Here is a 27,342-nt window from a genome sequence, read left to right on the forward strand (position 1 = left end):
TAAAATTTATGTCAATACTAACCTTCAATGCTATATTTAGCAGTGAGTGTTGTTGACTGTACTGTAGACGGAGAAACTGGGTGGTGTTCTTGTAAAGAGACGTCAGCTGCAAAAGTAGTTTCACGTTTATATAAAATGTTCATCATTGAATCATAGTGTAAAGCATTTGTTATTATAGTGGCAACCGCAATACATCCTCTGTGAAAATTTCAACTGGCTAGCTATCACGGTTCATGAGATACAGCCTGGTGACAGACAGACGGACAGAGGGATCTTAGTAACAGGGTACGGAAGCCTAAAATCTGGCTCCAGCTCGGTGCCTTGTGGCAAGGTGCCAAGAAGGCTGGCAGCACTGCCGCGCTGGACGGCAATGCCAATGCTTTGCGCGAGGTAAGAGCCAGCTCTTCTGTCACCCGTCGCCTCCACGCGGCGCATCGCCAGCTATTTGAAAATGCTGTGGGCGCCAGGTCCCCACGGTTAGGTAAATAGAATAATGAGGTAAATTCTCAGTATTTTTTTTCAAACCCAAAACTGAAAATACTGACCTTCAACGCTATGTACAGTAGTGACTGTTGTTGACTGCACTGTCGAAGGAGAAACTGGGTGTTGATGTTCTTGTAAAGAAACATCAGCTGAAAAATAAGGTAAATACTTATAACCAAATTTTCAATGAATGAGAGTGTAAGAAATTATTATATTACTATCACAGTTACACTATCACTGCCATACGGGTTTCAGAAATAAAAAATTATACTTGTATTTCCGAAAAATAAGCGCGGAACCGCTGGTGGCCTAGCGTAGCGGTAAGAGTGTGCGACTTGCAATCCGGAGGCCACGGGTCCAAACCACGGCTCGTACCAATGAGTTTGTCGAAACTTTTGTACGAAATATCATTTTATATTTACCAGTCGCTTTTCGGTGAAGGAAAGCATCGTAAGGAAACCAGACTAATTCCAATAAGGCCTAGTTTACCCTCTGGGTTGGAAGGTCAGATGGCAGTCGCTTTCGTCAAAATTAGTGCCTTCACCAATTGTTGCGATTAGAGTACTAAGGACAATTATCAATCTTTTTACAAGCTTTAATTAACCTGCAATATATGAGACTATGCTTGTACAGGTCAAATCTTGCAAGTTAAATTTGACCCACTTCCCGGTTTTTCAATACCATAGTACCGTAGTAAATTGGATAACAATTTGACAATGCAACATTATGGTATCATCGAGCTGATCTGATGATGGACACAGGAGGTGGCCATAGGAACACTGTAATAAAACATCGCAACCTAATCATGTTTGAATTTGTTAGAATTGTCTCGATATATATGTACTAATTACTTGTTGGAAAAAACCTGTCAAGTGCGAGTCGGACTCGCGTTCCAAGGATTCCGTACATTACCCAATTTTTAATAATGTATTTTTTTATGTGGAACGTGAATGAAATGTCTTTAAAAACCCTTAGGGGTCGGATCAAAAACTAAGTAATTAAATCCGACTCACCCTTGACTGCATATTTCTAATAGGTTTTCCTGTCATCTATAGAAAGGTAAAGAACTATTTTGTGTATTTTTTTAATGTTATAACTTGTAGTTTCGGAAATAAAAGGGGGAATGGTCGGACAGACAGACAGACAGACAGACGCACAAGTGATCCTATAAGGGTTCCTTTTTTTCCTTTTGAGGTACGGAACCCTAAAAAAGTACAGTCAGCTGTAAAAGCACAAATGAAATGTATCCAAAATGAAATTTTTGACAGAATACTTATTTCAACCCAAAACTTAAACGGCTGATAATAATATACTGACCTTCAATTTCAAGCCTAGCAGGTACTGTTGTTGACTGTATTATTACTGGAGAAACTGAGTGTTGAACCTCTTGTAAAGAGACATCAGCTGCAAGAGAAATTTAACATAATATTAATAATATTTATGATGATGTCCATAATATAACTAAATAATGTACAAATTCACGATATTGTACTGTACTATGTACAGTCTAATAAATAAATAAGACCGACAACCTTAATACAAAGCCGCGAGAATCGTAATTTTTTGTAGATGACATATATTATTATTACATTTTTTAGTTTTTTGTGTATGAAATCTGTCGCATACTGCTTATAATTCAACACATAAAATTGCATGGAGTATCTTACATGTAACTGGAATCACAACATCATATTATATGATTGATGAATTAGGTGTAGATAAGTGTATTGTACCAGTTTTGTCACCAGTGCCAGCTACATTGCATAATACACATCACATATATAAACAGAAAACAAAACTAAAAAAAGTCCTGGCTCCGGCCCACATAAAAAAAATTGCAATAAATCTTAAAGTTGTCATTATCAAAACCAATGTGATGGACTATTAATATGAAACATATTATATAAACTGAAAGACCACACTGATCATAGCCATATGAGTTTCAGTAATTGTTATGACTAAACTCTCTTTTTGTAGACAAAAGTTTATGTGCAAAAGAAAATGTATTCTCACCTTCATTAGGTTTAGGTGCGGCAGCCTCTTGACTCGTAGAAGGAAGTGCATAAAGATGTTCATGTAAATGAACATTACCTGCAAAATATATGATGATAATATAGGCCATCTAGTAATTTTTGTGTGATTGATGTAATTGGTGTGTTCGGGTGATGGGTCAAGCTGGGTGGGCTGCATGCAAACATCAGTCTACCAATAAGACGGATGTATGCGCGCCCACCAAGCTTGGTATAAGCTGATTATCCATACGTCCATACTAATATTATAAATGCAAAAGTGTGTCTCTCTGTTACCTCTTCTAGCTTAAACCGCTGAACCGATTTGGGCAAAATTTTATATAAAAAGACAGGACGTAGAATAGTTTTTTCAATCAGCATCATCATAGACAAAGTCACGGGCAGAAGCTAGTGTCAGGTGTCAGATATGTACAAGAGTCAATATCAGTGTGTGTTCATCCCACTCGCGATGCATGTGTATGAATGTATGTTTGGGTCAAACCTTGCAAGCTAAATTAGACCCACTCCCTATTATACAATTGAGTTGAAACTTCATATCTATACGTAATTTGGGTGACAATGCAATATGATGGTACCATCAAGCAACATTTTCATATGATGTTTTTCTGTTGGGTTGGAGTGTTCCCGGTACTGGTTTTCTATACAAATACAGTACCGGAACCGGTAAGTCCCGGTTCTCGCCGTACAAGTATGGGAGCCCAATATCATTGAAAACTAAATATGTCCAACTGCTGAGCACAGTCTCCTCCCAGTGTGTAACAGGACATTAAATTATAGTTCTCAAGCTAGCCAAAATACAGACAAATTAGCAAGCTAAATAATTGTCCACATAAGTACCTGGCATGCCCATGAGTGTTGCTGGTACTTGATGCACTGCAGTATCATCTCCTTCTTGATTTGTGCAGTAGTTATGTTCATTGAGAATATTGTATTCTGAAATATACACAAAAATAAGTTAATGAAATATTTCTTATTTGTTGTGCGACAAAAATACCACGAGTGTAATATGCAGAGGTTATTTATTATTTTAAGCGTAAATTAAAATACCACGCTGATAAAATCATATTGCTAGATAATAACATAATAATATATTTAGCAAAAATACCATGACATAAATCAAAATAGTGTTACATACTAATAATTTTAATACAAACTTACCTTCAGAAGAGAGTGGGACGCCGTGAATAAATTCCTTTTCTGCGAAAAGGCAGGGGTAAGAATAACGAATTCTTGACCCTTGGCTAAACTGAGTTTCGTCGAAATGTTTCTGACAAAAACACGTTTAGTCATTAGCTGACCCTTTGACAGTCCAAGTAAATGTGGATTAACTGGAACCAGAAACGACATCCACAAATTTCGCAAATTGTCGTTCATGGGCATGCAAAATAGTCTGTGTGTGGCACTTGTTGATTCACAACCGAGAACACAACACTTTAACGGTGCCATATTCGGCAGCCGCAAGGAACTCAACTCAACCAAGACGGGAGGAGGACAATTGTATTGCAAACCAGAGGAGGGTGGCTTCTCAGGGTACTCAACTCAACCAAGACTCAAAGTTTACAAAACAACTGAAAGTGAGAATTGTCAAATTCAATTTTTTTCAATTGACACTGTTGACAGATGTTGACAGCTAAAGACCACAGATTACGTAAAACAGGGTGCGATACTAGCGCTAATACTACAGTGATGGAACTAAAGTTGTCAGACCCCTGCTCGTCTGTCGGTTTTTTTGACGGATAGTCGGTTGACAGCGGTTATAAAGTTGCCACCAGTAAAAATTAATTTACCCCTCATAGATATAATAATATACTTAGATGACGCCTCAGCGAGGTGTCACTGTTACCACTTTTGTTTAGTGCAAGGCCCCAACGCTATCTGTTCTCTTTGACGGCGCAGCAATTAGTATCATTTCTCTCTCCTTGCTCTTTTAAAAATGCCGTTTGTCAAAAAAGGACAACCACACTGTTGACAAGATGGACTTCAAATCCAGGTGTCCCCTTTTTAGCTAGACCCAGGTTGTGTATGTGTGCGTAAAAACGTATATGTGTGCTCTTTTAGGGATGTGAAAAGTCGATTTTAATCATGTTATATATCGATAAACGCTAGACAGCGGAACGAAATAGCGATTAATTGAAGCTTCAATATCTTCGTTAAACATAAACATAATTGAAATGCTAATGGATAATGAATATATTATAATATTATAAAATAATTCAATTATTGCGGAACACCTATTTTAGTAGGTATTTATGTATTTTTATTCAATATCTGAACTTTTCCTTGTTTCCCTGCTGGGGCGTGACTATAAAATTGTGATCTGCTAACCACAATAAAGAATAAAAGCGTTTTTGTTCATTTTAGGTATCGTTAAACCTTTTAAGTAAAATTAAAATTGCAAGAAATGTCGATAGTTTATCGATATGACTTTATCGACATGGCTACAGCAAGGTGGGCCACATTGTTAATCGTACACTAAACAAAAGTGGTCCCAGTGACAGCTCGCTTGGAAGGTATCTCTGTATATTATTATATCTATGGTTTAGTGTACGATTAACAATGTGGAAACACCTTGCTGTAGCCATGTCAATAAACTATGATATACTACTATATTTGAACAAAAACGCTTTTATTCTTTATTGTGGTTATCAGATCACAATTTTATCGTCACGCCCCAGCAGGGAACCAAGGGAAAGTTCAGATATTTAATTAAAATACATAAATACCTACTAAAATATGTGTTCCGCAATAATTGAATTATTTTATTACATTATAATATATTAATTATCCATTAGCATTTCAATTATGTTTATGTTGAACGAAGATATTGAAGCTTCAATTAATCGCTATTTCGTTCCGCTGTGTAGAGTTTATCGATATATAACATGATTAAAATCGACTTTTCACATCCCTTAAAGAGCACACATATACGCTTTTACGCACACATACAACCTGGTTCTACCCAAAGAGTATTAAATCAGTTCTACCTAAAACGATAACACCTTGATTTGAAGTCCATCTTGTCAACAGTATGGTTGTCCTTTTTTGACGAACGGCATTTTTAAAAGAGCGAGGAGAGAGAAATGATACTAGTTGCTGCGCCGTCAAAGAGAACAGAAAACGTTGGGGCCTTGTTACCCCTTTTTGTATTTTGTCAAACCATTTCCGTGAGTAAAAATAGGCGACAAATTTAAAAAAATGTAGGCGCGAAGGGTTGTCCATTCGTTCCATACAAAATTATAATTTCGGGCCTTTTTCTACTGACAAAGTGGGTTTTCCAGAGTATAATTAATCACCAGGGACATCCAGGTCATCAATCTTCAGAAATCTGTACTCCTTGGATCCTGTGGACGTGATATCGTCTCCGAAATAATTATCAAATATTGTAAATTTAAAACATCAAGTTCGTTTAAGACTTGAGTTTAGACCCATGGAACTTCAGGGGTCTTGCGTCCTTTGAAGTCTTGAACCTTAAAAAGGGTATGATCATCTTACTAAGATGACGATATTTTTTATCTGGGGGCACGGCAGTGCCACCGCCAAGTCGAACAAAACGGAAGCACGGATACCATCCTTTTCTCGAGTATTTCACGGCATATAAAACATTTACCTGTTCCTACATATTCCCAGGTGTAACAGGTGAGACTTTATATCTTTCTCCGATTTGTTTCCATTGTGGACTGTGGACTAACGGGTATAGATTTACAGAGGGCCTACCGCGAATCACGTTCGACGTGTTGCCTCCCTGTCACACTTACGTACGAATTTACAAGTGCGTCAGAGAGGCAACACGTCGAAAGTGGTTCGCGGTAGGCCCTCAGGATGTTCTTATACAAATAGCAACACTCCTAACTGTACATCGGTGGACCTTATTACAAACGGCATAAGGTCCATCGATGTACAGTTAACATTGTGAGCGATGGTACATCTAAAGCTAAAATTCCGGGTAAAATAAAACAATTTGTAGTCATAAAATTATTGTATTTCTACAAAACATGATATGCTGCCTCTATTGTTACATGAAAAAATATATTTTTTAAATATACGTTTTAAATTTTATTTATTAGATAGATTAGTATACATCTGAATGAACCCCTAACTAACAAGCTTTTAGTTAAAGGCATTGTCATGTTCTCACCATAAGTCGTACAGTCTGGCAAAAAAGAGTAGAAATTAAAAAGTGGCAACACTGTAGTGTCGTCCCTTTCAAATCAATTTATATAAGAGAACGGGACGACACTAGTGTTGCCACTTTTTAATTCTATTCTTTTTTGCCAGGCTGTAAATAGATCTTTAAGGCTATATTTAAGATATTTGTTACTCACATACTAACAATAAGGATAACAAAACTGGAGATGACGTAAACAATAAAAACGAAATGACACAAACAATAAAATTCGAAAATATTACAGGGAACACACCTGTTGAGGTTAACCATTTTAAAAATGCACGCCCCTCTAGAGCACCTACGCTCATAGGTGCATTGTAAATATTGTAATAAGGTTCACAGTAGTAATAATCACTTCAATGTAATTTAAACCATTTTCAATTGGAATAGTTGCATTTTTTTTGTTACGTTCGATTTCAAAACAAAAGTTCAACCATATTTCCTTCACTACAAATTTCATTTTTTTATGGGACAAGTAAATAAATGAATAGAATTTCACTTTCGCTGAAGTAACACACAAACAGCAAAAGCGTCGCTGTATTTGTGTGAGTTGCGTTCGCGTACGGTACATAAGATTACTCACTCGGGGGCGTGCATTTTAAAAATGGTTTACCTGTATAATACTTAAAAGTACTTATTCTAGATCACTCGCATATATTATCTATTCTAAGTATAAGACTAGAAGATCAATATTATGTTTCACATTTTCGAACCAGGCAAACAAGGACGGGTATATCGAAGCTCGTTGATTCTAATATCGAATTAAACTCTAATACGTGACAACATCAGGGGCCCATTTCTCGAACGATATTAGTCTAATATTATTAGTGTGTTGTCATGGTAACCCATACGATTTGATAGTTCGTGAACTAATAATATTAGTCTTAATACCGTTCGACAAATGGGCCCAAGTTTACCCTGATATTTGAAAAATTTCAAGATAATACATTTGAAATAAGTACCAACTTTAATGCAGGATTTTTTAATGGACTGAAATGAAATTATATACTTTTCAACATGCTAAAATACATCGCAATATTCGTCGAAATATTCTTGTTGAATCTCTTCCCTTAATATCGTAAAGAAAAATAACGCAGCCATATTTGTACAAATACCATAGCGTAGTGTGTAGCGGGCATCACAGTTAGGGTTGCCATACCATACGTCAGGATTTTCCGGGATATGTCAGGATTTATTGAGGAATTGATCAGGATTTGTAGATTGACGTCCATTTTTTCCATATGGCGACCCTAATTCACAGTATAATGACCCACATAAATATGTACACAATTTGGTACTTTATTTCTAGGTAACAAAGTTCAAAATTGTATATATATTTCTTCTGAGGTTATTCAATAACAAGACTCGATAAAATATATTCGGAATAACAATAACCGTTATGTTTATAATATTATTTGCTGCGCTTGAGGTAGAATGGTGAACAAAACACCTCAACATGATAATTATAATAACTCTTTCACAATAATATAACTATAAAACTACAATACTTTAATATCAATAGACATAAACAATTTGCTGTGATAAGGTTCCATGGTTCGTATTTAATGACTTCTCAGCTATGAGCATTTAATAACCGGAGTCGCCTTTACGAGCTTACCCCTCTGCCGAAAACCTTGCACAATTGTGCAAACTTTTGTATGGACTGACGTTTATCTGACATGGCTATTTATACGTTACGTACATATCATGTACAAATAGCCATACATTTGACTCGCCCCTCCCCCGCAAAAATCGGCAGACTGTTTTGACAGCTAAGGCGTCTCCAGTTACTAAATGCTCTAAGCTTCTCAGTACCGTCAAACCAGCCAGCGATGCCCGCTTATTTCGAAACAATACGGTTTTCAAAAATAACATGTGAAATGTTAACATTTTTTCTCGCTCATTGTATCCATTGTGATTTGCAGAACGAATTTTTAAATCATCATAACCCACTTTTTTTGGCAAATTTGATGGCGGGTAAGGGTCTCCCCAGATATGTCGGCGCGGAATCGGTAAAAGCCGACTCTGTTCTCTTACTTAGGGCATACTGAAAATTCCTGGAACTGGCCACGTAGAAAAAATTATTCGTCTCATATAATTATCAAAATCCAGAAACTTTCAGTATGGTCCACGTAACACTGAAATTGCCAGTTAAATATTGTAAGCCACTTTTGGCACTTGTTCCATAACCAGTCGCTTAAAGTTTTATTTTATCAAATAGTATAGTGGAGGAGGACATCTAAGAAAAAACTGCACAATGACTCATTGTAATTAAAGTTGTACACCACACTTTTTTCAAATTTGGGATTTTTTTATATGTTCATTGTACTCAGAATCACAAGCTCTTTCGAATTTCGATCCTAATAGAAAAAAAATAGTGTTTTTTTTTCTTATTAGTACCGAAACAGATTGTGATTCTGAGTATAAATAACATAAAATGCTTAAATTAGAAAAAGTAGGTACAAATTAAAAAAAAATACCCTGATCTGATGAACACCTCCTGTACAATCAATAACTTTTTTGTTTTTTTATAACATAAGGACATAAGTAATAAGGAATTAAAATCACATGGCGACTTTTGTTACTACGCTAACTTTGTAACCGCCATATGTGTAGCTTAATTTCAAACTCAGGTAAATCCATTCGACCCTCTCAGCAAATATCTACCCTATTACCTTTTCTTAATACCAAAATAGCATAATCTGACAGATGGATTTACCCGAGTTTGAAGTTAAGCGACTCATATATTGTTTTTTTTTTTTTCAATTAAATATAACTAGAAAACCCACTTCTTTCTCTCTCTATATAACGGTTAAAAGGTTAATGTGGATGGGAAAACACATGATTTAATTAAATAAGTATAAACAAATGAGTTAATCTTATCACGATAATTTGAAATTTTGAAAACTTATCCTATTAGAATCTTATAACGAGCTTATAACTACATTTTTATTAATGTAGGAAAATAGTTTGCCTCATAAAAATATAACTGCTTTATCCATATATTGGGAATTCTTAAATTACATTATCATGAAATAAACATATTGAATTGTATATGTATTTTCAAAACAAGGTTGATTCCTTTCTCTATAAGATATTTTATATTCCTATTTTTAAATGAACAATAACAGATTTTCATTTAAAAAAATGGAAGCAAAGGTAGTTCTTTTTTTTATTTAATAAAAATGGCTTCTATCCTCGCTTTATGATCGTTATGATATCAAAAGTATTCTCGAAGAGCATGAAGTTATTTGGTAGTTGCTTTTAGTAAAGCGATACCACTACAAATATAGACTTTGCGAATTGACTAAAGTTAGTTCATTGCATAATAAGCTGTCAATATAACACTTTAAACAACATTCATAAGCAAAAAAACAAAAAATATTCGTAAGATTTCGCTATTCTGGAGTACTATTGGAAATTCTATACGTTCTATAAACGTTTAATAAGGAATAAAATGTTTGTTCTTATCTGTCACTTTGACATAGTTTATTAGAAAGAGAACATATTTTAAGAACTCCCTATATGACTTTACTATTCTTTCTTATCTTAAATTATTATAATCTAACGGAACTAGAAAACTCTGATATTTGAAAGCAATGTTGCGGATTTAAATTATTATTATTAGAATTATTGGTGTCTTGTAAACATTTTTTGTACAAGAGGGGGTATGTTTTTTATTCATACATTATATATTGAACTATGGGAAGGGTTGGATTTCTTTATATATAGTTCTCTATGTTTACAGTTATAGTGTTAAAACTGTTGAGACAATTTTTAGGTAAGTATTAAAGAAAAAAAAATTAACAGAAAGGGTTACCCGAGTTCCAAACTTTTACCCGAAACTTAAACCGTATCTACATCTATAACCTCTTTTGAGAATTCCAAAATGGTCGGGAGAACGTTTTTATTTTTTTGTCTGTTATAGGAGTTTTGGTCGAAATTATTGTAATTTTTTTGCACTCCCGAACGATTTTTTCTGTTCTATTACAACACAAAAGAGGATTTGACACTTTAGATTTTTTTTAATTAGCAAACATGACTCTCGAGATCTTACAAAAATCCGCAACACCACCCGGAAGCGCTTAATCGTACTGAAGTCTCGAGCACCTCGAACAGTAATCATTATTCTCGGGACTCCCGTAATACATACACAGCTGGGCCTTGCAGGGCTTCGGCTCGGGCGGGCGGTCGTCGTAGAAGGTGGACTTGGAGAGGTAGAGCGTCCGGTCGGGCGCGGGCTTGGAGGACTTGTGGGACAGCGCGCCGGCGCGCTCGTGGCTCGGCGCGCCCGCGTCGGCGTAGAACTGCGAGCGCCCCGTGCCGTAGCGCGGCGCCGACGAGGGCGGGGGCGACTGGGGTTGGGCGCGACGGTTCTTCTCCGCCGTGAAGCTGGAATGGAAAACTGGAATTAAACCCGGCTCGCTTGCGGCTCCCTATTAAGGGTCGATTGCACCGAGCCGTTTGTCATCGTTAAAGAATTTGCTAAATTTTATTGCATGCAGTTTCATAGTGAGCCGCCGCGACGTTGATCGGTCCGTCGGGCGCGAATGGTGCGACTGACGCTTAGCATATTTTAGAAATAACGATGGAGTATTTACGTTTCGCTAAAGTACATACGATGCCGTCGTCCCGGTCGTTATTGTAGTTTAACACAAATTTTAAAGTTTTATAACACTCATACGGGGTGCGAAAGAAAAATGTGTAAGTATGGAGAAACCTAACTCCAAAACGTAACTTCCGAACTTTAAATAAAAAAAAAACAAAAAATAACTGAAAGAAAATCCTACCTATCGAACTTTTAATGTTAAACTACGTCAGTCTGTGTAAAGTTATACTATATTTTTTATTTATTTATGGGACCAATTTACGATGAAGTCAAAAAATATATAATGTAATAAAAATCTCATTCTTTTCCCCGTCAAAGTCGCCATCAAACCAAAATCCTTTAACTTACCACTCATAAAGCCACGCTATACTTTCAACCTTTTTGACCTTGAAATTCAACTATTTTTAGCTAGATACTAGTCGTTGATCTCCTTAAACTCCCAAATTCTTTCAGTAAATTGAAAACTCACCTAATCCACGTCTCATTAAGGTAATTCTTCACCATTTCCTCTTGAACAGGTGCCCTGGCCGCCAGCACCCTACAGCACAACACCTCACACGTACTCTGTCTCCTCATCAACCCCTCCTCTGGATTACTCTGACTTTTCCCCGTTAATTTCGCCATCGAACCGAAATTCTTCTTCAATTTACTACTCATAGACCGTCCTATACTCCCAAATTGTTTAGCCACGGAATTCAACTGTTTTGAGCTCTTGGTTGATAGTGCGTCTAAAGATCTTCTAAGTTCTTCTGGCGGAGGGTTTTGGGAGAGGCATTCGACGCGCTCTAGGTCGAGGTAGGCAGCCATCATGGCTGAACGCTGGTATTCGTCGGGGAGGAGGTTGTTTATGGTTTTCTGGTCCGGTTCGGTGTCCCAGCGGAAATCTTCGCCGGGATCGACATTGAACCTGAAATAATATACGGATAGTGGAATAGACGTTCAAATAGTCTGTCTCATTCAACATTCATTCATTCATTCAATTGTATGTACCGAAAAAAAACATTACAGTTAAATATTGCTCATAAAGTTGTCCTCATTATAAATTTACTAATTAACAGAAAGATTGCTTGCAGTATCTAGACAATAAATAATCGCGATAATAGGATGCGAAACATGTTGCAAGTGTTTCAAGGAAATGCGCCGGTAATGGATCCTCGTACAACAATTCCGGCCTAGGCCGGCAAAGTGACCCCTCGCAGCACGTCACGTGCGCCACAGTACGCCGGCTCGCATGATGCTCATGGCAACCGCACCGTCTTTAAACTGCTTCGTCTGTATTCCCTTATTTCCCGGCCTCACCTGATAGGCATCGCGGTCCCCGTGCTGTCTTCAAGTGGCACTCTGGCCCCGTCAGTGGGTAATGGCTCGCAAGGAACCAACGCCGAAAAATGGCCGGCGTCGTAAGCCAGCAATATGGGTGCTTTGCTGCAGACGGCCGGTTCTAGCTCGAGCGGGAGGTAGATGCCACCGAATGGGATGGGGGCTACTGGGTCGCCACGGAAATCCTGAAAATTGAAAATTAAATTTTTATATGCTTGACATTGTCACTACTGCTCGAATGTTTCGTATTATAGAGACGGACCACGCTAAGTTATCATGCCAAGTACGGAGCCTATAGGTATATGTTTGTATACTTTGTATGCATTCTTACTGCCATGTTTGTGCAAAGTTATCGTGGTCAAAATCTAGTGATATTTGCCGCATGGATACTAAAAATACTGAGGTTTACACACGCTAACTCAATGATTGATTTCCTCAGCTAGTTCTCGGCATTTTGCCATTCGCGCTCCCATTCGGCCTCGGAGGGGGTGAGCCCCGCGCTGCGAAGGGAGAGGCTTTTGGACTAGTCTAGTTTAATAAACTCACCCTTAAAGCGACATCAGCAAAAACTATAACAGGTCTTCTCATAACATGTGCCAAAGCAAACACATGAAGTTGTTCCAAGCCATCATAATGTGGGGCCGCACTGGGAGCGGGCTTGGGGCGTGGTTGCGCGGAGGCGGCGCGCACGGCGTCCTGCCACTCGCGCTCCCACTCCGCCTCGGAGGGGGTGAGGCCCGCGCTGCGGAGGGAGAGGCTTTCCGACCAGCGCCAGCGCCGTTTTATGGCATCTGAAACACGTCAGGTACTGTCAAGTAACTGGAGACATAGGGATAACTTTTTTTTACTATGTACTATCTAGCTGTTTGAAAAATTGACCGCAAGGACTGGTGGTTCATATAATTGGGGAATATTTCCTTTATCTATAATGTTACCCCTCCTGTCTCCAGTTACCCCACTCATGTTACGCTTGAACTTTCGTCCTGAACGCCAACAATCTATCATTAAAACCATAAGCGGCTAACATGAGGCAAACAGTTGCCATCTCCTGATGTAACTAGTGTTAGAAGCATCAGGGATCACTTTAGGAAGCGGTCTAGGCACTTGTGAACGCATAATCTATGCGTTCCCCGCAAAGCAACGCTTGGACCTTCGTCCTCAATGCAATCAGTCTGTCATGGAATCCATATGCTACCAGTGACGCCGCATGAGGCAAACAGTTCCCATCTTCAGACGTACTGGTAGAAGCATCGGGGCACCAGTTTAAATTACTTACTTGTGAGAGTATCTCCGCCTTCCCCGCACAGCAACGCTTGGACCTTCGTTCTCAACGCAAGCAGTCTGTCATGGAATCCATAAGCAGCCAATGAGGCTGCATGAGGCAAACAGTTCCCATCTCCGGAAGTAGCTAGTGGTAGAACCATCGGGGCACCAGTTTAGGTTACTTACTTGTGAGAGCATCTCCGCCTTCCCCGCACAGCAACGCTTGGACCTTCGTTCTCAACGCAATCAGTCTGTCATGGAATCCATAAGCAGCCAATGAGGCTGCATGAGGCAAACAGTTCCCGTCTCCAGAAGTAGCTAGTGGTAGAAGCATCGGGGTACCAGTTTAGGTTACTTACTTGTGAGAGCATCTCCGCCTTCCCCGCACAGCAACGCTTGGACCTTCGTTCTCAACGCAAGCAGTCTGTCATGGAATCCATAAGCAGCTAATGACGCCGCATGAGGCAAACAGTTCCCATCTCCGGAAGTAGCTAGTGGTAGAAGCATTGGGGTACCAGTTTAGGTTACTTACTTGTGAGAGCATCTCCGCCTTCTCCGCACAGCAACGCTTGGACCTTCGTTCTCAACGCAAGCAGTCTGTCATGGAATCCATAAGCAGCTAATGACGCCGCATGAGGCAAACAGTTCCCATCTCCGGAAGTAGCTAATGGTAGAAGTCTAGGGGCGCCGGGTACGCGCCCTTGCCGCCACCAGTTGAGGATACAGGAAGACTCTAATGTATGTAATGTGGCTGTCTCGAGGAGATCCTTTTCGATGAATGTTCTGGAATAAATAAGTATCATTCTTTGGATATGTTTTTTTTGAGATTATTTTTTTCGTGTAATGAAACGAAAAAATCCTAATTTTTACATTTTGGATCTAACCTTGTTGACCTTCAAGGCAAAGTGTTATTGCTCCTTTAAAATATTACCTACTAAAAATTAAAATATTCATACTTAAAGTTACTCAAGCACATCTTGTAAACTATAACGAGTAGAAACATTCAGACTAACTAAATGAAATGTTATGTTAAAATTAATACCCAGCGTCGACTTTAATAAGCAAAATAAATAAAATAAAGGGGCCTTATACTTTTTGTCCCATAATCAATTCAAAAGCTCAATACAACGAACTCTTTCAAAACTACACCAGCCAGTATTATCTAAGGTCAAACATAAAAAAGAAAACATTGTCATAATGTCAACTCATGAATACCTCTTTGTTTACTAAAAACAAAACACAAAGTTCACCGGCGGTCGTCGCGTGCCGCCCGAAATTGATTTTATGCCAAACTATATTTTAGAACGCGACGATACGTCATGTGCGGGTTCCGTTAGGTGATTCAATGGACAGGTGACTTCGGTGCTCTGTTTCACTTTAAGCAGATTTGAAAACAGTAGGTTCTCAATGCTCATGTTATGGAGCATTCCACGAAATTGTCTACCGTTGTCCCGTACAAACGTGAACTTTTTGAAGATGAACTGGTATTTATTATAGGAGTTTGTTTTATAGTATTTGTATTGTTACAAGTCAGCGAAATATTCTAGATTTTTCTTTATTTTAATTTTGAACAAAACAACAGTACGCTTACCACAGCAAGTCCATAAAGACTTATATCTTAAATTATTATTTTATGGACTATTGTTTAATATCCATCTGCATAATAGTTACCTGAACTCCGGTGGATATATAGATATATCTGGCAGCAGCAATATGTGTTCGGAGCTCAGGGTCTGCAGGTCAGGCTCTGTGTTACTGCGTAGCGCCCACACCAGACCCTCATTGTCTGTCGCTCGGGATATGCCGCGGGACAGCTTTCGGCCTGGGACAACATTTAAAATTAAATATTTATTCTGTTGCATCCGTCCAGTTGCTGAGAAATGTGACCAGTGCCCTGTTTATCAAAAGCTTGCAATTTGTAATACACGTGGAAGTCCCTTTTTGACAACTTTTGTTAGAAAGGGACTTCCACTTGTACTACAAGTTACAAGCTTTTGATAAACAGGGCACAGGTCGTCCCGCCATCTCCTCTTAGGCCGACCCTGCCGGCGTTTACATTGTGGCACCCTTAGAGGATATAACCAACGGAGACGCCATGTCTAAAATTTTCGGTACAAAATAGTCTGCCGTTTTTTGCGGGGGAGGGGCACATCAAATGTATAGGTACGTCATGTCAGATAAACGTCAGTCCATACATGTGGTTGACATGTGGTTGACCATTGGCCGCCTATTTTCGACAGAGGGGAACGCCTGTTAATGGCGGCTCCATTGTTAATTACTCCGAGGTGGCACCCCACTCAGCAACAGGACAGATGCTGCAGTTAATCGGGAGGATTGGAAGTCTAGGGGGGAGGCCTTTACCCAGTAGTGGGACACCTTAGGGCCACCCCACATCTGGCGTCTTTCGGGCGTCGGCGTCGGTCAGCGCTATGGAAAATGACGTCGCTGCGCAGTTGCGTCGACGTTGCGTCGAGCAGGGCCATAGAGTTGTAGACGCCGACGAGACGCCGACGCTCGAAAGACGCTAGATGTGGGGTGGCCCTTATAGGCTCGTTAAATTAAAATTGTTCTGTAAATATTACGCCTTAAAGGTACTTTTAACATTGTAATTCAAAAAGTGAGTCAAGATCTGGCTAATATGTCGCAAGTGCGAACCGTTGATAGTGTTGATTCTCCATATTCGCACATAGCTGTAGGTAAATAGTTAACGATCCTTTACCAAACGGCTCGGGATCAACGCCTTGTCAGTTACTCTATTTTTCAATAGATTACAATATTATAATGTAAAAATCATGTGTCCAAACTCCAACTCCATTATTTACTTTCAGCAACTTTATAACTTTGAATCTAATTTACCTCAGACGAGAAAGTTTTTGATGTGATTTTATAAATAATATTTCGCAAAGTTGTTAGATCCCCTGGTAAATAGGTATTTGGATAGACCTAAAAAGTTTACATACCTAAGTAATAAAATTGTGTAGGTGTTTACAGCTCGACCTCAGAGGTCAACGGCAGAGACATCGCGTGTGCCGAACTCTTTTTAGCAAACTTATCGACTTTCATAGAGCCCTGCCCGGTTGTTTTACAGCCGTATCGCACTGTCGACTAGTCGCCGGCGATTTGGTCTCTCGGCGGCCAGGAGACGCGAGTTCAAAGGCATCGGAGAGCGCACCTACACTGGTTTTTTGAGCGTTGGACTAGCCCGCGCTCAGGAGCCAATTAGAATAATTAAGACCCTTTTTTGCAGGTAAGTAGCACGTGCGGTTTTACTTAACAATAGACAAAGGATTAGCCGCTCGGGGCCAGCTACAAATCGAAAGACTATAAATGCGTCCGATAGAGTCAAGCATTGTGAAGCACGTTTGACAATCTAGTTGTCACAAAGCGCCGTCTTATAATCTTTGTACGTAAGTATCCTATTATTGCTCCACTTTATGTGTCTTAATTCCTTGGCTTAGTTTGGCTTAGTCTATGTTTTTACTAATTAAACGACTATAAAGGGTCCCACAGATTACCAGTTCGCCGGACGATATCAGCCTGTCAGTTGTTCGGAGCTGTCAAATTTTGCGTTTAACTGACAGGCTGATATCGTCCAGCGAACTGGTAATGAGTGGGCCCCTTAACTACAAATCTGTTAGACGAATAGCGACGTGACATTTAATAGCAATGTTGTTATTGTAGGCATTAAACTAAAATAGGTAAAAATAAAAACTAAAAATATAAAATGTCCGTCAGACTATTTGGCGTGGGTCCAAACAGTGGGAGTTCAAACCCATTAAAAAACAAATTAAAGGCGTGTCGTACTGAGGTTGGAACATGATATTTCTTCTGGAATATCTAATAACCTTTACCAAAAAAAGAATCGACTACACAAAACAGTGTGTATATATGGCACCGTTTTCTGGTCTTCATCAGCACCACTTCAACAAATATCGGGTCCGATACCAAATATACGAGTCATTATTATAATAACTTTGAACTTTAACAACAAAGAACAGAATTCACAACACTGGTTTTCTGGTCTTCATCACCTTCTCTACTTCACCAAATGTCGGTTTCCGGGTGTAAATTCAGGAGTTAATAAAAATACAATCGTTAGGTATAGGTATGTCTATAACATTTGAAGAGTACTCTCGATATTTCAGGGATCCCATGGTCAGATCGTGACGTGATGACAATAAATTAGGGAACTTACAGAAAAAAACTTCCTTATTTCAATGGCTCAGTGACCCAAATAGGATCTTGGCCTCTGACACAGAGAGCGCCACTCTGCCCTATTCTAGGTCACTTCGCGCCAGTCGGGTATCCCGGGGGCGGACAGGTCTTTTCTGTCTTTAGAAGACAGAAAAAACCGGGCAAGTGCGAGTCGGACTCGCGCACGAAGGGTTCCGTACCATAACGCAAAAAAAAAAACGGAAAAAAGCAAAAAAAAAAAACGGTCACCCATCCACGTACTGACCACTCCCGACGTTGCTTGACTATGGTCAAAAATCACGTTTGTTGTATGGGAGCCCCATTTAAATCTTTATTTTATTCTGTTTTTAGTATTTGTTGTTATAGCGGCAACAGAAATACATCATCTGTGAAAATTTCAACTGTCTAGCTATCACGGTTCGTGAGATACAGCCTGGTGACAGACAGACGGACGGACGGACAGCGAAGTCTTAGTAATAGGGTCCCGTTTTACCCTTTGGGTACGGAACCCTAAAAAACGAAAATACGGAAACTTGTTGAGACTTACATTCCGGAGCAGGTGTGAGGACTAGGTTGGAAGGCGTGGAGTATGACATGAGGTCCAGCGAGCTGACTGAACGCTCCGGGATGACGTTGACGTCGCCGCCCGCGCGTGGTTTCAGCGGCGGTAGGACGCGTTCTGTAACAAGTATGACTAAATTATAGACTGCTGTGTTGAGACCCCGCACCAGCGTTTACCGAGCGTTGGCTTCTAGTCAACGACGCCACGTTGGTGCTATTGCGCAGCGACACCATTTTTCACCTAATAATTGTATAATAAATATAATAATACTTGTATGCAAAGCACCGGGCGACCGAAATTTTCGTTTTCCCTCCGATCTCTACCTTTCCTTCCTTGACTTCCTTCCCAATAAATACAACGATACAGTCGCAATTGTAAACGAGTACACTGAGAGAAAAATCACCACCAGGAATTAATAAACAGTTCTGTACTGGGGGAAAAAATAAAGTTTTAGTAGTAATCATGGAAGTTTCACTATTTCTGTAAAATTTATTTATTTCTACAAACAGCTCAGTAATACTAAATCTAATTTCAGCAAACAGACTTTAGTAAATGGAGCATTAAACAAAGTTCAGTATTTGTTACAATCCATTTTTATTACTACTAAAATTCTCCGATTTTTACTAGTAAAGTTTGTGATTTTTGCAAAAAAGCATCTGTGATTTCAAGTTATGATTTTAGTAAATGTCTCACTTACATAGTTTTGTAATATCTAAAAAACGAGTTCGCGGGAATAACATTACCCCATTTAAAATAACAATTCAGTTGTTACTATAGCGACATTATAAAGTTTACTGGTATTTAGTAGATAGACTTGTTGTGTTTATGTTCATTGTTGTACCAATCACTAAACGAGTTTTGTAATACCAACACAGCTACTTGCTACGTTCATTTGGTTAGAGTTAGTATTGTGTTGGATGTCGTGCGGGCGTGTCTCGTGTCTTCTTTGTTTAAAACATACTTAAGTTAAATAATAAATTTAGGATATATTGTGGGCCATGGACATATTAACCCGCGACCTACTGTGTAGTTGGGGTCTACAGGAATATATTGTTCTGCAACTTCGAGCTAGCTGTTGTTATTCTAGTGATAATGACATCAAAGGTAAATCTAAACTGTTTGCAATTCCAACCTCCCTAGCACAGGTGCGCCGCGAGAGCATGTTGCGCGCGTAATAACTACTAGTCTCTTTCTGACTGTATGAATAAGAAAGGAATGGGTAGAATATCTCGACAGGCTTTTATAGTGCCTCTTTAGTACAGAGATATACTACCAAATGCTTTTTTATTCATACAGACAGAAATAGAGACGGGTAGCTACCACGCGCGCGACATGCTCTCGCGGCGCCCGTTTGCTAGGGGCAGAGGAATTGCAAACAGTTTAGTTTTTGCCTGTGAGGTCATTATCTCTAGAATAACAACAGCTAGCTTGGAATCGCAGTACAGTTTAGTAAAACCTATGACGTCATCGTCTCCGATATTGCTAAAGCACGCTTAGAATTACAAAACGGTTAGTTTTCACCCATGACGTCATCACCTCCGATATTGCTAAAGCACCTCTCGGAATAACAAAACCAAATTTCTGAAATTACTCTAGCATACTTCAAATTACAAATATAGAAGTTGTATTTCCTACTAAATGGAAATTGCAAAAGTCAATTTGTTCCTATTAGTTGACTCTCCTTGTCCCCGGATTAAGTTTTATTTTTGTAATTCTAAGTGTGTTTTTGTTAGTTTTTTCTCTCAGTGTAGTACGACAAGTTTTACATTTACAAAAGAATCGCCCTGAAATATAACCGACATGGTGTAAACAACCAGTGTACGATAAAAACTCTGATTCATACTCTTTTTCATCTTCAGATACTTTCTTTCGCGATGAAATTTTAATAGTATAATATAAATAAACAGAGAGATATTTTTATTTCGCAGTGTATGATTCATATTATATTTCCGCGCGAGATTAGATCGTGACTTGTATTTTTATCCGATTGCGTGTAAATCTGTCATCATATCTGTATGTCTGTTCATTAATGCGGCGAGGAGCCATTGTTATCGAGAATAAACTGGTAAACTGGAGTAGTAGGTGTGCAAATAATGTAGTAAGCTGACTTAACTTATTTACAGAGGCTAAAAATACTAAGTGACAAAGATTTTTTGGAATATTTTCTTACAAAACACTCTCCTTTAGCTCTGTATCACAAATTTGTTAAAATAGGGAACAGTATGCCGCACAATAAAATTAGGTCAACGTATTTTTGGGCCATTCTGCAGTAAGATGAATTGTGGCAACACCTCAAAAAATACCGCGAGATTCATACGGTAATCTTTCAAATTTGTCAAATAAATTACCCTATTATACCTACTGTCCTATAAGAGGTAGGTGCCATGCCTAACAAATATTTACGAGGGTTTGCCTTTTTAAATGATCTGCCAAAAATGCACTTGTAATACAATAGGTACTGTACTGATTACGATTACACGATCTATTCCTATAACGCTGTCTCTAACGCTGGCTATTATAAATGTATGGCCAGAACCATCGGCTTTCTAAGGCCATTACCATCTAACAGTAGTGACCATCACACAATAAACAAATGTAAACAATATAGGCTGACGCAACCCCGGAGCCATTTCTACAGCCTTCACGAACAATGACTTGGCAATGCCGCCGGCATTCGCAAAGGATGCCTTTTGGCACCGCTTTGTTATCGTAAAGTGCAGTTCCGAGGTCTGGCGCGCGTTTTATGTTTTTATTAGGTCGTGACATGGCCAAACTTGGGACGTGACGTGATGTTATTGGTTGCGGAAAGTTTTCAAATAGTTGGAAAAGTTCTCGGAAATTTAAAGGTAAATAAAGGAACCTTTCAAAAATTTCAAACCCCGTTCAATAATTTGAGAAGTTTCCGAAATTTTTCGATGTGAACATTTCACAATTTTAGTAACTTTCCGAAGGCGCATGCAATACGCAGACAATTTTGACTTGTTAGAAATTACGAGCAGCTTGAAATCGTTTATTTTAATGTGGGTTGGGTATGTTGATGTCGTCATACTCATAGTAAATACCAGCGACCCGCCCCGGCTTCGCACGGGTTAACAAATTATACACCTAAACCATCCTCAAGAATCACTCTATTGATAGGTGAAAACCACATGAAAATCCGTTTAATAGTTATTGAGTTTATCGCGAACATACAAACAAACACACAGACAGACGCGGCGGAGGACTTTGTTTTGTGTAGTGATGTAACCAATTAGCGAACTACAAATAGGTATTTGTGTGTCAACAATGTCTTATCTAAATATATTGCCCAGTTTCTTGTTGCTGGGAATGTTTTGTTATTATGGTGACATACGGAACTGAGTTTGAAAGCCAGACTCAGAAGAAACTATTGAGTAAATACCTATTTACCGCACGTATTTACAAGGACCTATTCAACTAATTTTCCTTCCTCCTTATTTAATCTTTTTTTTCAACTTCAAGCAATTTTTCAAAATAACGGTGATCTAGCTGTTCGGGACATGAAGTTCCAAATTTTTTGACCCGAATTATTTTCGAAGGCTGGATTGACTGGATTTTATGGCCTTAAGTTCTCCCGCTTATGTAAAAATACAGACGCAAAAATACATTACTATTGGTAAATCTTAATAGGTTCATATAGGCACAACAATGGGAGTAGTGGAGCGCATCGCCGGCGCAATCAATGATCACAATACTCAATACGTTACTGCCTTTTGTGTCACTCGGGCAGAATAAATCATTGTGATGATGTAAAGCTAAGGAATAATAATAAATTGAAGTCGTTTATGGCCTGAAGTCAGATAAGTTAAGACTGATTTTAAAGGGGCCCACAGATTACCTGTTCGCCGGACGATATTAGCCTGTCAATTGTTCGGAGCTGTCAAATTTTGCGTTTAACTGACAGGCTGATATCGTCCGGCGAACTGGTAATCTGTGGGCCCCTTAAGTATTGGCGTTAAGATTCAAGAAGGATGAACTTCTTGACAATTTTAGGGTTAGGTAAAGGTTGCATACATATTTCTTAAGTATATAGTATTTAGAGTAATTTAGACACACTCTACCACCATGCAACTAGGTTGGATAGGATAGGGATTGGAGGAGAGCTGAAGATTGAACTCAGTGGCACGCCATGGAAGATCTGGGTCGTTTCACGAGCTGGCGCGGATTTTCTCTGCAAATGTTAACAGTTCATAGTCACACAAGCTGATGATGAGGAATAGCAGCCTACATGGCCACTTCGCGAATCTATAACCCAAGGCAATTGCAATAAAAATGACGGTTAACGACCTGTATGGAATTTTGATAGGTTCGGTCCACATATTGCAATTAGAGCGAGGCCAATAAAACGCTAAAAACGTCTGCAACCTATACAACTTACGTCACTCGTCTGTTATAAACGCACTAACAAGAGAGGCTAAAACAATACAGAAATTAGCAAATTACAAACCAAAAAATGCAGTTTGTCAACCCCTGGAAATCCTGGAAATAATCTATTCCAGAATCCGTGCAATAGGTTAAGTCATAGATACCTTAACACAAATTGAAATCTCATTTATCAAAATCGACTCGTTAAACAGTGATGCACAACAGTGAAATACATATAGCTTTCCTGTAATCCGGTAAAAATTGATCTTCGTCTTTTATGAACGTCCAAAACATTTATTGTAAAATTAAATATACCGTCTACTGATATGTTCTACTGGCGTTAACTTACTGTATGTATAAACGAAGCGCGCTTTTCAAATTCTTGATTAATATGCCACTTACCCATCATAAAGGTTCTTAAAAATCAACAATCAACGAAATCTGGCGACTCTTCAGTGACAATGACAAAACACAAGCATATTTACAACCACAATTTTTAGAAATAATAAACAAAACACAATCGCACGACAACACTCACGAGATGTTTACGAAAGACTACACAACTACACCACGTGAAATAAGGTATCTGAGAATGCTCTAATCATTCCAACCAGGTCCAGAGAACTAAGATTACGTATAATTCTTACTGATTTGAAGATCACATTAAAATAGTGGGACGAATGACAGGGCCTGAGATAAGTCCGAATCGTCATAGTGACGCGTGGGACGCATCAGTCATTCGAGTAGCGTAATGCATTGTTTTGACGTGTTGAGGATACTGTTGTTTAATAAGGACTCGGTTTTCTGACGTCTTTGTTTAGGGGATTAAGTGTTTATAATTTACATTTTGAACACATTCAGTACGTCAAGTAGGTATGTCAGTGTTGTGAATAACGCTTATTTTTAGGCTTAAAGATTCGACCCTCAAGACTCGTAAGTCTTGAAGACTCGACTATATTTGAGAATTGTATTTATTTATTTTACGCGTATGGATGTAAGAAATCGTCTTTGCCGCTTTTGAGGCGTTAAGCCTCGAGAGTCTTAAGGGTTCGAGTCTTTAAGCCTCGAAATGAGCGTTATTCACAACACTAAGGTATGTACATTTTGTATGAAAACGTTGAAGGGTGTCATTGAATGTCTCTAGCTGTGTTGTGCTTCCTGTAATTCGAGCCAAATAGTTTGCTGGACGTTGATTTAGTATTAAACACTGGTACAATCGGCCCATTTAAATGTATTAAGTAGGTCACTATTAAGCTATATTTTAAATGAAGATAGATTTCGGTGAATGTCACTACCTATAGGTTTAGTAACAGCGGCGAAAAATGTAGTATTTGTATTCAAACAAATTTCTATTATAAAATTACTTATAACTTGTACTTACAATACTTATAATGGATTCGTCCCGTTCGTATTATCCTATTTCATTCATTCTCATCCGGTCTATTTGAAATATATTCAGACAAAAAAAGTACCAATTTATCGAATGTCCATATGTCCATAACGACGTTTCGAATTCTAATTGGGTGTTTTCAGAAATGATCGGATCAAGAGTTCTTTTCATTCCGAGACATTTTGCGTAATTCCTACTCAGAACCTCTGGTCTAAATTTCCCATTGCCTAAAATTTATATAAGTATTTTATCACAAAATTTAGTTACCGTTGCAACAAATTATTATTGACAAGTAACAGAACGTCTTGCGTTTAAAGATCAAAGGGGCTGTTGGGTTTACACATGTACCTACAGATTTCAGTGTCACAGGCGTCAGAGCAGATCAAAATATTTGTCTTTACAGATTAAGGTCAGCCACATGTGGTACAAGTGTACTCGTTTTCTCTCGGTATACATTCGGTTTCTGAATCATTGGTAAGCTGTACCTAACTTTAGCTGTCGGTATATTATAACGTATAAAATAAATTTCGTTTATTAATAAATTTTATTCCGTAGGCTCGAATCAAATCAAAATCAAGACTTCGTTCTTAGTTAGTCAAAACTCTGCAGTGTGAGTTTGCCTCCATACACGTTAAACTGCAATGAAAATATGACATTTAGAGTGGTACTCCCACACTTTGCCAATTCAAAGTCTGTGCCGTTTAGCTTAGACGGACTCTAACTGCTCTTCGTCTCTGAGTTATGGGAAATTTGTATGAAAGCGGTTGAGATACTCGAATTTACACACAGTAAGTTAGTGACTTACTCCAGTCGCCAGTATGAAATGAAGTAGACATGAGCAGTATTAATAGCGGCGTCACATGTCCCGGATTTGGGGCATCGACTCGCCGTGGGCACACAGTACAAACAGTAATACTCTTAACTGTCCATTGGTGGGCCTTATGCCTTTTGTAATAAGGTTTATGAACTGTCAGTCAATAAGGTCTCTCTCAATTTAGCGTAAACATCAAAAGGAACGGATCAGATTGCGCGTCAAAAGTATCTTTTACCATTCTGTAACAGCTTAACAAAAAGAGATATTATGTGTCTATAACTCTATATGTAGAACTGGGGCCCATTTCTCGAACGATATTAGACTAATATTATTAGTCCACGAACTGTCAAATCGTATGGGTTGTCATGGCAATAAACTAATAATATTATACTAATATCGTTCGAGAAATGCGACTCGGCAAACGTAGTGTAGGACGCCCTCCGACCAGGTGGGATGACGATCTGCGAAAGACTGCAGGCAGATGCTGGATGCGGCAAGCTGAAGACGGGGCGCTTTGGCGCTCTTTAGGGGAGGGCTATGTCCAGCAGTGGACTAATATAGCCTGATGATGATGATGATGATGTTCGAGAAATGGGCCCCTGTTCAGACACTGTTACAGATACTTTTGAACGCGAATTATACAGAGTTTTTACCTCTAGTTGGAAAAGTATTCCAGGGAAAACAAAGAAATTTAGTTTTCATGGCGTTGAAAGTTAGTAGATCACGTTTTAGCCAACTGTAAACTGATTTAATACCGCTCTGGGCGATCTCTAGGCATTGCGGCCATGACTGCCATGAGTTACCGTGAAATAGTATAGCAGTATCATCTGTGTAGCAAATAATGTGTGTTAAATCATTTACATATGCTATAAAAAGAGTTGGGCCAAGGACACTCCCTTGCGGGACCCCAAACGCGACTGGTTTCGCCTCGCTTAACGTGTGTAACTTTGTACATTGACGTCTGCCAGTCAAGTAACTACTGAACCAGGTTAGGGCCACTCCTCTGATTTAAGACAAGAACTAATCACTATAGTTTCAAATTAGATTTTAGGCATCAAATAATCCTAGAAATGATCTCACAATCTTGTACAGTCACCTGCAATAATATGTTACTCTTTGAAGGCCGCAAAAATATGTGACACGCTCTTATGGCTCTACAAATAAGATCGTGTCAGATATTTTTGCGGCCTTCGTTGTGTAAAATATTATTGCAGGTGACTGTACATAACGTATGGATATGTGCAGATAGGTTGCATCGAGCGTCAGCGACCTAGTCCCGTAATAATCTTGGTAAACGGCCTCGTAACCTTATATTGGATTTATTAAGATGAATGGGGTCGTGTTTGCGGGGTAACGCTAAAGGGGTATGGTGAAACAGTTTCTTAATAGGGTAGGGTTTGTTTTTAGGATCAAATGTCTATATGGGACCCATTGCAATATATCAGAAATGAGAGTCAAAGTCTGACAATCGTACTTCACTCGCGAAACGCCCCTAACAAAACGATAAGTGATCGTGACGTCAAGGTCACTGAGAGTCCATCTTGAAGCATAGACATAACAAGATAATTGCGTTTTTGTCGGTGAAATATTGTGTTTATGTACATAGTTGCTATACAATCTTTTTTGGATAAAATTTAAGGAATCGAATGGTATCCTTACTTATTTTCTTTTTGGAAGTTAAATAAAACTTAAATTTTGGAACTTTAAGGTCCTGTATTTTTGTATTATTTCCATACATTATTTTAATATCCACATTATTGTGATAAATTGCTCATTTGCTATCTATTTTACTAGGTTTTGTTATAAAATTCAACATGTGTCATCATCCCTATTATTATGTTCAGTCAGACCGAGCTAATAACTTTGCCTTTGTAACAGTGTAACCTTAACCTAAAGTTTTTATGAGATTTTGACGCTTACACTTTGTTAGCCTTAGCTAACGGTGGTATTCCACCTGTCCAATTTCTTTGTCCAATGTCAGTGCGTCTCACTCTCTCGTTAAAGCAAAATGTGAAACGCAATACACATTGGACTAAGAATATTGAATATTGAGAATATTGGATTGGATAGGTGGATTCCACTGGAATACCACCCTAAGGCTGGCCCTAGGTGTAACTTTTACGTTCTGA

At 38.7% G+C, this 27,342-nt stretch overlaps 1 protein-coding gene across 1 annotated transcript in view; it reads right to left on the reverse strand.

Annotated features, from left to right (window-relative positions):
- Positions 1–6,470: 6,470 nt before the first annotated feature.
- LOC134798913 (OTU domain-containing protein 7B-like) overlaps positions 6,471–27,342 on the reverse strand; it is a 33,586-nt gene continuing 12,714 nt past the window's right edge. Inside the window, exons 3-9 of the mRNA XM_063771336.1 lie at positions 18,612–18,743; positions 15,542–15,692; positions 14,403–14,653; positions 13,154–13,398; positions 12,587–12,792; positions 11,757–12,194; positions 6,471–11,070 (exon numbers count right to left, since the gene is read on the reverse strand). Of these exons, the coding sequence (XP_063627406.1) occupies positions 10,764–11,070; positions 11,757–12,194; positions 12,587–12,792; positions 13,154–13,398; positions 14,403–14,653; positions 15,542–15,692; positions 18,612–18,743 (1,730 nt within the window). The 3' untranslated portion in view covers positions 6,471–10,763. The remainder of the gene's footprint in view (positions 11,071–11,756; positions 12,195–12,586; positions 12,793–13,153; positions 13,399–14,402; positions 14,654–15,541; positions 15,693–18,611; positions 18,744–27,342) is intronic.

Source organism: Cydia splendana, chromosome 17, assembly GCF_910591565.1.
Source record: "Cydia splendana chromosome 17, ilCydSple1.2, whole genome shotgun sequence".
Lineage (NCBI taxonomy): Eukaryota > Metazoa > Arthropoda > Insecta > Lepidoptera > Tortricidae > Cydia > Cydia splendana.